Consider the following 13,853-nt stretch of genomic DNA (forward strand, 5'->3'; position numbering starts at 1 on the left):
CCAGCCACCATTTTCCTTTATGTAACTGTAGCATGAGCCCACAGCTGCACACTCCATCTCCTGCTGCGATAAGGGACAACTGCAAAACTGTCCGACCTGATTCGCCCACATTTTCAGTAGTTTAAATGTGTGAAGATTTTACAGCAAAGCCTTCTTTGCCTACTCGAGTCCCCTGACAATTAACGTGACAGACATGCCAATTTTCATGTCTTAAAGGTAGGAAGTGGAACATACAACGCAACAGACAGTTTACCACTGAGGGATCCTCATTCAGCGCTTGATTCAGTCCGCTGAATTAAAATAACACACATAGCCATACTATAGTGTTCACGTCCATGTTTTATATACACACTTCCACCATACTGCATGTAAAAATATTAACCATGTCACCAGTTCGGCCCACCCACAACCTCAACAGAGACAGATCACTTCCTCCCTTATTTTCAAAGTTAAATTACCAGAAATGAATAAAGTTTGTTACTATTATTACCTAAATATAATTTAATAATTACGATTTATTCATTAGCATGACAGACTTGTTTAAGTAGATTTAAATGCTCTGAAGCTGCCCCCATCTTATAAATGCAGAAGTGAAAAATGACAAGTCAAGACACATTCCCCTTTTGGTTTCACTTGAAGGCATCGTCACTGGTGAGACATCATTTCAAACTCACAAACATTAATCAGTTAAAAAAATTAAAATAAAAAAAAAAGGTCAGACCTGCCCTTATTTGAATCTCACCCCATAAATGCCATATTTAGACACAAGCGTCTTTAAATGCTGCAGCTGTCAGTGAGATTAGTCACTATGATATTAGGCGAACTGTAACATGTAAACCAGCTGATATTAACATCACATTCTTCTGTTTGTTTACAACGCAGGAAGTCCCCGGGGCCGCCCTAGGAGCCACGCTACCTATCGAGTCCTTTTGCTTTTCTCTTAGTAGTCGATGCCCCGAAGTGCAGCGATGGTGGACGTCAGTCGTCGAGGCAACAGCTTGGCGGTCTGTCTGTAGTCTTGTGGTTTAGTCCTAAGCAGAGTTACGATATTTTGCAGGCTGCGAGACGGCTGCAGGCCCAGAGCGTCCATCACGTTACTCAGATAGTCTGTGGAGCAGAAACACAAATGTTCAGATATCATTTCGGGCTATCATGAATTTCAATTGATCCCCATGAGAATGAGTACGTCATCTGTCCCGCATTTTAGTTACTGTACCGATATCCGTGGCCAGTTGTTTAGTGGAATGAGTGCTCAGCTGGGGGATCAGTAAAATGGCATCACAGTAGGTCTGCATGGTTGCCCGAGCAATGGAGCCCAACCAGTAGTCTGCTGTGTTGTCCAACTCAGTAAGCTCGTCACCTGAAACAGAAGGAGGAGGTGTTTGGGAAGGGCACCAGATTACAAGACATCTCCTTTTCAAATGAGTTGAGTTGTCAGAGATATTTGACGCGTCTTTGACTTTCTGGGGAAAATGGAGGGGGATAATTTCAGTAACCTTGCTCTGGAGGGAAAGGCAACTTCCCAGCATGTAAGGCCATCTCTAAAGCCGGATCCTCTTGTGTCACAAAAGGCTCCAAGTGGAGTGGGAGAGACATCAGGTACTGTCCTATCTATGTGGAGGGAAAAGTCATATGGTCTCTGTAAATATGTACAAATGCCACTGTATCCTGTTTATTTATACTTCTCTGCACAGCACAGTATGATCATATCAGCTATGACTTATATTCAAATGAAAGCTCACTAACATTAGTGATGTACTCTTGTGGTGACAGGCTGAAATTAGGCAGGTCCTCCGTGTAGCTCTCTCCAAGACCAGGTGATTCTCGACTCTTAAACAAGAAGCACAAATCAAACAGATTAAACGGATACGGCACATCCACCACTCGAGTGCGCAAACTCAATCCAAAAGCTTTCAGCACACATGCACTCAAATCATCTTGATCCTTATTTGAAATTAAATAACGCAGAAACTTGACACCTCCATCTTGGAGACGAGGCAGAGCTGGTGCTTGATCTGCATGAAGACCGAGTCAAAGGCCAGCTGGTTAGCCTGCTGATTGAGTCTGGTCAGAGCTGTCCTAGGCTCTGCTAACAAGCTGGAGTTACCTGTGCCCTTCTCCTGCAAGAGACAAACAGAAATAGGAGAAAGTGTCGGGTAAGAAGAACAGCTACAGAAGGACCCTGATAAACCAAGTGTAAGGGTTCAATTCAGAAAACTACCACACCTTTAACGAGTAAAGAAGTTCCATCAGATTGTTGTATTCAGCCGCATTTCCCCTCTGAAGGTAGTTGTATTCCTGCCAAGGGTTTTTGGTGGCGCTCTTCCTTTCTGTGGAGGTGGCCTCCTGGATGCCTGCCAGGCTGCGTGGGCTGTACGACTCCGACAGGTACTTACCTGCCGTGGCCAGGATCCTATGGGACAGATCACAAAGTAGACATTTTCTTTAAAATCCCAGATCAGCTTCTTGACAGTGTGCTCACTGTCAGATGAGATGATGGTATCAGGTGAAAATATTCAGCCTAAAGATTCACTTACTTGTTTGACAGCTGTTGTTCAAAGGCCCCACATTGTCTAAGCAACTCTCCGCATGTGGAAATGATCCTGCAAACAACAATATGGTTTTTTAAAGTAAGAACACAGAGCTTTTTTCATGCAATAATTTGCAATCCAAGTGAATTATAACAAAAGGGGGGGGGGGGGTTTAAAAAAGGGGGGGGCAATAACCTGACTGAGTTCTGGAAAGCCGTCCAGTCCTCCTGGAAAACTGATGAACTTGGTGTGTCTTCAAGCTTACACTTCTTCCTGATCGACTGGAGTGTTGTGGAAAAGTCTGACACATACCTAGAATCAGCACCACGTCACAGCTGGTGAATCATCTACAGTAATGTTAAAATCAGACAAACTATATCTAGAGATAAAACGCATGCTGTAGCAATCCATGCAGTATGTGGCGTATGTGAGTGTGAGTAGAGGCTCTTTACTTGGTGAAGAGGGCTTTGAGAGCTTTGAGGAGGCCACACACTGCAAGTCCATCAGTCAGTCTGACACAGCGGTCCACAGCAGCACTAGCCAGGCCAAACAACTTGCCTACCGAGTGGCTCAACTCTTCTACGCAATCAATTACCTCCCCGTGTTCCTGCAGTGAAGTGTATGAAACAGGACAAAATGGAATATTAGGCTGACTATATTAGTGTCAGTGGAGGCTGTGCACACTTCTACATACAAACATATTTTTAGATCATGAATCTTAACATCTTAACCCTGTAACAACGAGTTTTTTGAGATTTCTACATCATCCGTGTGATCTATGTTTTCCTTAAAAGCCTGAATAAATTGCACAAAAATGCCAGATGTAGCAAAATTATGCAAATTAAAAGTCAGATATGCAAATTGATATTTAATTAATTTTGTCATTTGTGAGAAGATTTAATAAACGCTCCAGTGATGGTGGTGTTTAGTGCCTCGTTTCCTTCAAAACTTATTATTTGCAGCAAAACAATACAAAGTCCTCAAAATAATTGTGCTGGAGGAGTTCTGCAGCTGTTGCTCGCTTTTTCCCTTTATGCTTTTTTTCTAACCTCGTTCAGTTTTACATGATGCACTGCTCCTGTAATCCTCATCACATGGAACTTAGGAACAGTCGTGACTTTCATTCATCTGTAAACAGTTTTTGGGTGGATTCTTTTTAAACACCCATTTAGCTTCTGACTTCATGCATCTGTTCTAAGGAGAACTGAAACTTGTTTTCACAGATGATAGGTCCTACCAGTCTTTCTAGAGAACAGCAGACTATCAGCAAGCAAACTTTGTTTGAATACCGGGAGGGGCACAACGACACTTTAAATCTCTCAGTAACTTGAACACCTGACTCTGACAACTTGGACAGGTTGTTAGCAAACAGGTTCACAACTCTTTGTGTTTTTAGTTCAGTCAGATCATATGTGTATAATTATGACATGGATAAAGATCAGACTACAAGTAATTACTGCAAAAATTCTGGTTATTTCAATGGTTCAGTTTCTGGTTTGTTCTAACCAAAGGCACGGCGCTGATCTGGATGAGGAGGTGAGCTTCCTCCAGATCTCCATACTGTAGCTGATAAGATTTATAGGGATCATACAGCGCACAGACCAGCTCACTCAGCTTCAGGAGGTTATGTTCACCTGCGGCAGAAATAAGACCAAACATGAAGAGAACACTTTATGTTGTCATCTTCCATGAGCAGTATTTACACATATGGTTCAGGTGCATACCCAGGTGTGGCAGCATGGCTGCTTCAAGGTTGTGTCCAAAGGTGGACGTGGTGTGATGGAGCTCCAGCAGAGTCCCCAGACGCTCCTCTTGGGCTGCCCGCTCCATGGTCGTGCTCAAGCACACAGGTATGGATGGCACCATGGCCCCCAGAGACTGTATCAACAACACTGTCACCACTTCATAAGGGTTCTTGAACACCTGTGTGGATCCAAGATAAAAAAATTTTAGCACTACACCGTGTTAGCAAAGTAAAACCCATCAGGTGTCAATCTTGGTACTGCAGTCCATCTCACCTGGCTGCTCCACTGTATCTGGCCGTGCCAAGTGGAGAGCAAGGTGTCGTAGAATTCAGACAGCTGCTGATTCAGACTGAGCTCGCTCTGGGAGACATCCTGCCATATACTCAGCAACTGGCCCTGAGAGCAGCAAAACAGACAGTCATGCGCAGATGCAAATATATTAGAATATGGCTTTGTGGAGATTTATAGGCCACAGAAATGCAGTGGTGGCTACCTTGTGACACTTGTAGTAGTACGCAAGAAGCTGCGGCATTCTGTCGATCTCTGTGAAGACTTTAACAAACAGCTTGGCTTGGTCTGCAGAGAGGCAAAAGCATGTAATGTTTGTACAGTGTAAGCAAACTACAGCAAACAAAAACAGCAAAGGTTGAATAAATTCAAGAAACAAGACTTTCTCTGGGGTTCTTACCTACAGACATGGAATTAAACGTTGCTACTATCTGTGGGCTGGCCATGGCCTCCAGTCTGTTTTTCAAAGCCTCCAGGTGAACACACTTATCAGAGTAGTCTGGTGTGTCCACTAGCATGGCCAGACTGTTTTGCATGCTGGTTAGCTTAGAAGAAATTACTTTAAAGTCCTGAAAAAAGGAAAACATGATTACTATTGTTACCGTCAACATCTGCACAATAGCGTAATATTAAATAATTAGCTTTTAAAGGATAAAAAGCTAATTACAATAACATTGTAATTACACATTACCCATCCAGTGCCTTGGAAGAGGTTTGACTCTACAGTGGATCAGTTTACAGGATGTGTTCAGTACGCTCAGAAAGTTAGATTAAATAACAAGATTAAAGTGCTCCAATATTCTGATCTCTAACACGCATATGAGCCAGTGTGAGTCACATCAGTTCATAATTGGTAAGCAGCAAGGCAGGCAGAAACAAACCAAGAAAAGCTCTGTGGCAGATTCTTCCTTCCATACCTGTGTTTTGAAGGTCTCCTCAATGTCTGCACTCAGTGTGCTCCATTTGTCTGCTTCCTGCAACGCTTCAGCTGCCAGCTGCATTCGACTCTTCACCTGATCTATCTCCACCAGGACCTGGTGGAAAAGATGCATGCAACATACAGTTCAAGCCTCAGAAGTACGGAGTACTGTGCACATTTGAGTCCAGTGCTAGACTTTCAGTATTATAATGCTTACTATTAAGCAAATTATTTAAAAAACACAATATACAAAGTATGTCAAACAATTGTATACATGTTCTCCTAATGCACTATATCACATTTAAATCCTGAATAGACTACAAGTAAGTGTTGGAACTGTGCACACACCTGCATGGACTGCACTGTCTCCTGCTCAAATTTCTTGATGTCCTCTTTAACCATGACCATTTGCTCCTTTAGAAACGAGGCCTCCTGTTTCAAAGCCTCCACATCTCTCAGCACTCGGGGCATATTTTGAAGGGCTTGGTTACTGCTCTCTACACAACAAATTAAAACACAACTCTAACTTTTTAACATGTCATAGTTAAATTCAACACAATTTTATCCATGCAGCACTGGTACACAGTATAAATACAAATGCCAAGGCGCTTGATATCTTAATGTAGAGACCCACCAACTCTTTAAACTCAGTAAACTGTAAACATCCCTTTATGTTAGTGAAAAGAAGTTTTACATATTTAGCTGAGATGTCATAGAAAAAGAAATCAAATTTCAACAGTATTTGTTAGTTTTTCCTACATGATAAAGAAAAGCTTCTGTGGGAAGTGTAAGAAATGTGTCAACAACTGAAAAGACATTTTTAATCTCAATAGTTTATATCTTTCCTGATTAAATAAAAGTTAACAATAACAATAATAATAATTAGGGCTTAAACAGACCTCATCATACTGAATCATACTTTTTATTCATCTCTGGCTCTCTTCCACAGCTTGTCTTTTATCCTGGCTTCATTCTTTCAACCGGTCACAGCACATTGCTGTCCCTCCCTGAGCCTGGTTCTGCCAGAGGTTTCTTCCTGTTAAAAGGGAGTTTTTCCTTCCCACTGTCGCCAAAGTGTTTGCTCATTGGGGGGTCATATGGTTGTTAGGTTTTTCTTTGTATGTATTACTGTAGGATCTATCTTACAATATAAAGTGCCTTGAGGTGACTGTTGTTGTGATTTGGCGCTAAAACTGAATTGAAGAAATAAAGGTAGAAGAAAACCAGAAAATGTTCTGGTAGTTTATTGGCCAGACTGACCTGAATTTTTCAACAGAAAGTTTCTGGTAATTAACAGAAATTTCTATAGTCAATAGTGAAAACAAATTTAATTTTTATGTCATTTAACTGTTTGTTTATCGCTTTCATGTATTATTCATTATAGACAGAGATCTTTATAAGCAAGAAACAACTATTAAATGTAATAAATTAACAAGTACAGATTTTATGCTACCTCTGACAACTCTGATCTAGACACAAACTCTTAAACTGCTGTATGAACAGAACATACATTTTCTCAAAGACAATTTCTCATTATGTCTTCTGATCACGTCTAACAAATCATTTTCTCATAGGTGTTCGTCCAGGTAGAGATCTGGTGAATGTAAAGGCCACAGTAGATGATTCATATAATTTTCCTACACCTAAAGCCATTCAGTGCTCACTTATGCCCTGCTGATGGGGACACCATGACTATTTCTGTTTTCCAGGGTTTTTCAGGTTTTCCTTTAATTTGTCATCAGAAGGTTTCATACAGCATGCAATTTCCAAATGCACAAACCATAATCCTTAAAGACAACAAAGACAAATGGTCACGTGGTTATGGTCCTTTTCAGAGGATTCTAGGGCAGCTGAATTGTATTGGTTTTACAGAAGTATTTACAAAACTGACTTTGCCGTTTATATTAATGCAATAAATGCAGCAGAAATGTTCTTGTAGCATACTGCATTATCTGTAAACGGGACGTAGTTTACTAAGTTAACAGTGTAGATCATAAAGGCAAATTACAACAGTGAGGACAACCTCTAAAGACGCAATTGTCAATTCAAAGTACTGACCCTCGATAGCATTGTTGACTTCCTGGATGAAAAGCTGCAGCTTCATGACCAGTGTAGCAGCGTGTGCGTCCGCCTTCCCCGGCGCGTCCTTCTGCACCACCTTGAAGGCACCATTCACCCAGTCCTTCACGTCGAAATCATCGTCCAGGAATTTAGAGAAATCCATCTCGCTGCTTCGTTCGGTCAAACTCTTCCGCTGCAGTCTCTGTCATCGACCCATTTCTATCGTTACGCTAGCTAATTTTTCCCCAGCACCGGCTTCGACACGAATATAAAATAAACAGCCCACGAAAATGAAATTATCATGACAACTAAATAGAGTTCCAACAATGCGACGGCCTCCTCCAGAGTTATTTTCAAAGGTTTACGGCTTTAAAAGACAACAGGGAGCACATATTTCTAACTAGTACTGACTGCAGTGGTAACGCTGACAACAACTTCCTATTGCGCTTTCTATTTACCCTCCCCCTATAAACAAATGCTAACAAAAACGGGCCGGCTGCCCAATAAAAATCCCATCAACAGACTGAGGAATCTGCGTTCTTTGTAAATAAAGTGTAAATATCTGTTTGTTTTTTAAGAATTATTATATCTTGAGGGCAGCACATAAAACAGTAGCACATAAAACGGCGAGGAGGGGTCACATTAAATTGGTCCGTGCAGAAACGTTGATAAAGGAACCGTAAATGTGATGGTTATATGTCACCCGAAACAAAATCTACCAATCAAAGTCAAAATTAAAGTTAAAAACATTAAATCCGAACATATTTTATTATTTTTGTCATAGCCAATACACACCTAACTAGGGTGACCAACCGTCCTCTTTTCCCCGGACATGGGGGAAAGCCATACATAGGGGAGACCGGGGATAGTTGTAACATTTTTGAGGTAGTGGATTCAAAATGTAATGCAAAGTATTTACATGTCTCTGCTATTAAATAGTGCAGCTATTTTCTCTGCAGCACAATTACTCATTGCATGGTATGGTCTCAAACACAAAGAGTGAAATGTTACAATTAACCCCATAGTCTGGGTTAGTTGTAACATATCCTGGGGTGAAATGTAACACAATGAAATAAGGGTACTGACAAAACATTAACATGTAATCTTTTTTATTCAACACATGAATGCACTTAGAGCCATTTATGTAGCTATGTGTGTGTGTGACAGAATGCAGAAATCTAGCTTTTGAACATATTCCAACCCCCCAAAAAAGACAAATTATGGAATTTTCTGCAACTGAATATTTCATTAATTTTGGTTGGTCTTCCTTGAGTTTGGCCTCATTGGCTCAGTGGGCATTATAACCTTCAACTCTTGCACCAACTTTTGAACATAACAATGAAGCTGAAAAAATGTAGTTGTGCACCAGCATCACTATTACTTTTTTCATGGCTTACCTTGGTGTGGTTTGCAAAGTGCTTCAGAAAGACGAGGAAATCTGTTTCTTGCACCCATCCTGATTTATATCCACTACCAATACTTCCTACTGGTCCACCTCTGACACAGTGGTCTGCATAATGTATGCGTGGGAACACAAACAGTGGAGGAATTGTGTTGCCAATGGCATTAACCACATATACAAAGGCGACCAGTGAACCTCTCTCTGCTGATGTCGTTGCCCCAACTTGTTTAATATAAGTTAAAGTAATAGTGTGGTAAGTTGTAACATTTGCATTATTGTTACAACTAACCCAGACTGTTGCTGTTACAACTGACCCAGACTCCTATAGCCATGAACTAGCTAAGATTACAGCCAACAGCTAAAACATTAGCACTAAATACCTACACAGAATATATCCCCATAGGCATACAAATAACATAATTTAAGTTTGATGAGTTTAACTGCAAAGCAGATAATGCTATTAGAAATTGAAATAAAGTTAAAAAAAAAAAAAAAACTTACTTTTTGGCATACAAATTACTTTTTTTCCTCTTAAATTGTCTGTGTTTGACAAAATGTGCTGATTTTTCCCATGTGATAGTACAACTGAATTGGGCATGTACAGGATGAATCACATCATTTGAAACTTAGCCCTGATTGGAGAAATTGGAAGTGTTACAACTGACCCACGTTACAACTATCCCCGGTCTCCCCTACTTTGTATCGTCTCTGGGATGCATGGCTGTGACTCTGTACACTGGTTAATTGCTGTACCCTGGATACAGTGAATATGCCATGCTACGATACATAACGGAGACCCAAGGACAACTCCTAGAGAAAATGTTAAACTGTGGGCAAAAGACTGCCAAGTTTTTCTGCAGAAAGTTACATTCCAACAACATCTACCACTGGAAACTCAAGACAACTGAACAATATTTCCAGGAGTTTGGGATTCAGTTTGTTGACAAAAGAGGTATAAAGTTGCATTCTCTGGATGGCCTCTTACATATCTACCTCATCGAGGATCAGGATTATGCAGGTACAACTGCAAAAAGGTGTGATATCCTGATGTTTGTTGAAATGGTAAAGCACTTGCTTCACTCGATCCAAAAAAACCGAATGACACCTGATCAGGTGCTGGACCATGCGTTTACAAAAATGCGCCACGTTGCATGCTTGCACCAGTGTAGCTCCTACGTTGAGTCCTGCTATGAACACATACTTAAGGACAAAGAAGAAAGAGACGTCAGATAGCAGGACAGAGTCTCCACACCAGCCCACCTCTGACACCAGACAATCTGCCCAAAGGAACTTCCCTCCCTCTGCAACGCATAGAAAAACACTATAGTGAGCCCCCACAGCCAAAACCGTCCTCCCCCTTCAGCTCAGAGGAACAGCCCCAACCTCATCAGGCCCAGTCAGAGTAAAATGGCTGAGACAATTCCAATGAAAGCACTGTGTGAAAGAAAGCATCTGGAAGTAGATAAAAAAAAGGATATGAGTGACCCAGAGCTTAAAAGAAAAAAGACCGATTGGAAAGATGTGCACAGAAAAACACTGTACCAACATGAAAGGTCAGATCATGACCAGAAGAAAAAACACTATTCTACAGGTCCATCCTGCTCAACCAGTGGCTACAGGACACAGAATTCCATCTCGCCAAGTAAGAGGAAGCCAGATGAAAACATCTTGGAGACGTCAAATAAGAGGGCCAGAACCAACTGCAATAACAACAAGAGCCACACCTTTAATGACAGTTGAGCTGAGGACTACCACTGCAGAGAAGCAAAAGGAAGACAAGCAGAGTAACAGGTGGAGGACTAGCAAAGGAGAGGTAAGTGGTCCGGGTGGCGTGGTACTGACAGAGATGATCCGATGAGTAGTTCTTCTAATAACTATGACGGCTAGCACTAACTGCGGTTAGCAGAAGACAGTATGTAATGTCACAAACACTGTGGGATTCTATAGGTTTCTCTGGCCCCTTCCTCAATCTTGTCCTTCAGTGCTGCAACCACTGCATGTCATTAACATCTGTCTTCTCCTTCCAGGAATTTTCCCCCTTCTCTATACTCTCTCTCTTCTCTTCTCTCTTTTCCCCTTCTCTATACTCTCCTTTCTTTCCTCTCCCAACAAAATATTATTGTTACACACATGCTTAACATATTGCACAAGTCAGATTTTTGCTGTTATTTGAGAGGTTTCCATTAAAATGAGACTCAAAAGAATTGCACAGATTCTTTAACCAATATGCTTGAATACATGTGGACTACTTGCTTTAAAAATCTAACATTTCAGCATATCATGCCTGTAAATTTTATCATATGATAAGGCAGTAAACAAGTGTACATATAATGAACTATATACTTTTTTTTACCTCATCATAATATGTTTTATTTTTATTTTTGAGTTCTCTTCAACTACGTTACTTCTTAGGAACATTAATCCATCAGTGTCAGATGAACTGTTCAAACTGTACCTCAGCTGCCCTGAGCTCTTCATTCTTAACCTTACCTTGTTAACAGGAAACCGGGGAGTTAGAGGATTGAAAGCAGATCCTGAGAAGCAATAAACAAGGCTGCACATGAGCACGTAGATAGGGAATCGAGAGAAGGAGGCGGTAAATTAGGCAGAAGATATGGACCCAAACTTAGTGCTGACATATGTTCATAACACTGGAATAAGGATCAGTAATTACAGGTTTGCACAGACAATTTTCATGGATAAACTGCACGGGGATCTGTATGAAGTCTACATGAAATCATAGTCTGAGGATTATTATTATTATTATTATTATTTTGAGTTTCTTTGGATATGAAACCAACAAAATAACTTGATTAAATATATCTTCTTTTACTGCTGATACTGTGCCATTGTGACTCCTACTATAAACTGCCAAATAGAAATGCGGCGCATGCTTTATTTGTAGGTAAGAAAAAGCTTTTCTTACCCACATGTTTGAAGCATTTCAAACATGTTTGACCTGGACCATAAACAAGTCTTTTTCTCATCTGTTCCAGGGTCTGGAATCTCTGAATTGCCATGCTTTCATCTTGACCACCAGGTGGGCCAAGAGTTATGTTCCCTTAAGCCCAGGATATGTGGAGAAGTAACAAAAGTGTCTTGAAAAGGAGACAGTGAGTCACAATGACGAGCAAAAACAAAAGGTTTTTATTAATGATTGATCTTAAAGTAAGTGCCAGGCTGCTACTACTAACTAACACAAGAACAAACACAGCAGAGGCTGGTCAACAAAGCAATTCATAGATTCTCCTCAGAGAAAGCCTAAGTGGTCACAAACAAACAGATCACATGAAGCAAAGTCAAAAGGCACTTTGGCACTGGCAGTGTCTTCTGCATCAATTTGAGCCAAAGCTAAGTGCTGACTGGACAGCTCCTCAGATTACATTGCCTCCACAGGAAAAGTGTGGTTTTTCTCTGGGTCTAAACTAAACTAAACTACACTACACTAAACTAAACTAGGGTGACCAGCCATCCTTTTTTCCCCAGACATTTCCACTTTTCACGTTCTGTCTGGGGCATCCGGGATTTTCGAGATTGATATGGGTCCTACAGAGGACCCATACAGTGGCTTGCAAAAGTATTCGGCCCCCTTGAACTTTCCCACATTTTGTCACATTACAGCCACAAACATGAATCAATTTTATTGGAATTCCACGTGAAAGACCAATACAAAGTGGTGTACACGTGAGAAGTGGAATGAAAATCATACATGATTCCAAACATTTTTTACAAATAAGTAACTGCAAAGTGGGCTGTGCGTAATTATTCAGCCCCCTGAGTCAATACTTTGTAGAACCACCTTTTGCTGAAATTACAGCTGCCAGTCTTTTAGGGTATGTCTCTACCAGCTTTGCACATCTACAGACTGAAATCCTTGCCCATTCTTCTTTGCAAAACAGCTCCAGCTCAGTCAGATTAGATGGACAGCGTTTGTGAACAGCAGTTTTCAGATCTTGCCACAGATTCTCGATTGGATTTAGATCTGGACTTTGACTGGGCCATTCTAACACATGGATATGTTTTGTTTTAAACCATTCCATTGTTGCCCTGGCTTTATGTTTAGGGTCGTTGTCCTGCTGGAAGGTGAACCTCCGCCCCCGTCTCAAGTCTTTTGCAGACTCCAAGAGGTTTTCTTCCAAGTTTGCCCTGTATTTGGCTGCATCCATCTTCCCATCAACTCTGACCAGCTTCCCTGTCCCTGCTGAAGAGAAGCACCCCCAGAGCATGATGCTGCCACCCCCATATTTGACAGTGGGGATGGTGTGTTCAGAGTGATGTGCAGTGTTAGTTTTCTGCCACACATAGCGTTTTGCATTTTGGCCAAAAAGTTCCACTTTGGTCTCATCTGACCAGAGCACCTTCTTCCGCATGTTTGCTGTGTCCCCCACATGGCTTGTGGCAAACTGCAAACGGGACTTCTTATAGTTTTCTGTTAACAATGGCTTTCTTCTTGCCACTCTTCCATAAAGGCCAACTTTGTGCAGTGCACGACTAATAGTTGTCCTATGGACAGATTTCCCCACCTCAGCTGTAGATCTCTGCAGCTCATTCAGAGTCACCATGGGCCTCTTGGCTGCATTTCTGATCAGCGCTCTCCTTGTTCGGCCTGTGAGTTTAGGTGGACGGCCTTGTCTTGGTAGGTTTACAGTTGTGCCATACTCCTTCCACTTCTGAATGATGGCTTGAACAGTGCTCCGTGGGATGTTCAAGGCTTGGGAAATCTTTTTGTAGCCTAAGCCTGCTTTAAATTTCTCAATAACTTTGTCCCTGACCTGTCTGGTGTGTTCTTTGGACTTCATGGTGTTGTTGCTCCCAATATTCTCTTAGACAACCTCTGAGGCCGTCACAGGGCAGTTGTGGAGCTGTTTTGCAAAGAAGAATGGGCAAGAATTTCAGTCTGTAGATGT

The 13,853-nt window shown here is 41.4% G+C and overlaps 1 protein-coding gene across 1 annotated transcript; it reads right to left on the reverse strand.

Moving 5' to 3' along the window:
• Positions 1-319: 319 nt before the first annotated feature.
• cog7 (component of oligomeric golgi complex 7) lies at positions 320-8,176 on the reverse strand. Its single transcript, XM_003438463.5, has 17 exons — positions 7,542-8,176; positions 5,832-5,980; positions 5,482-5,598; positions 4,965-5,133; positions 4,770-4,852; positions 4,550-4,672; positions 4,256-4,454; positions 4,038-4,165; positions 2,984-3,138; positions 2,727-2,843; positions 2,538-2,603; positions 2,227-2,413; positions 1,980-2,120; positions 1,747-1,830; positions 1,497-1,611; positions 1,217-1,360; positions 320-1,107 (listed from the first exon to the last, which is right to left on the reverse strand). Exons 1-17 carry the CDS (start codon positions 7,705-7,707, stop codon positions 941-943), a joined length of 2,310 nt encoding a protein of 769 aa, XP_003438511.1. The 5' UTR covers positions 7,708-8,176; the 3' UTR covers positions 320-940.
• Positions 8,177-13,853: the final 5,677 nt, after the last annotated feature.

The sequence above is a fragment of the Oreochromis niloticus genome, linkage group LG8 (assembly GCF_001858045.2).
Source record: "Oreochromis niloticus isolate F11D_XX linkage group LG8, O_niloticus_UMD_NMBU, whole genome shotgun sequence".
NCBI classification, from domain to species: domain Eukaryota; kingdom Metazoa; phylum Chordata; class Actinopteri; order Cichliformes; family Cichlidae; genus Oreochromis; species Oreochromis niloticus.

Excerpts from the sequence above, each read along its gene's own strand:
- cog7 (XM_003438463.5), bottom strand. The coding sequence starts at position 7,707 with ATGGATTTCTCTAAATTCCTGGACGATGATTTCGACGTGAAGGACTGG. Across the intron at positions 5,981-7,541 it reads AGTCAACAATGCTATCGAGG|AGAGCAGTAACCAAGCCCTT; the intron begins GTCAGTACTTTG and ends TTTGTTGTGTAG. Across the intron at positions 4,853-4,964 it reads GTTTAATTCCATGTCTGTAG|ACCAAGCCAAGCTGTTTGTT; the intron begins GTAAGAACCCCA and ends GCCTCTCTGCAG.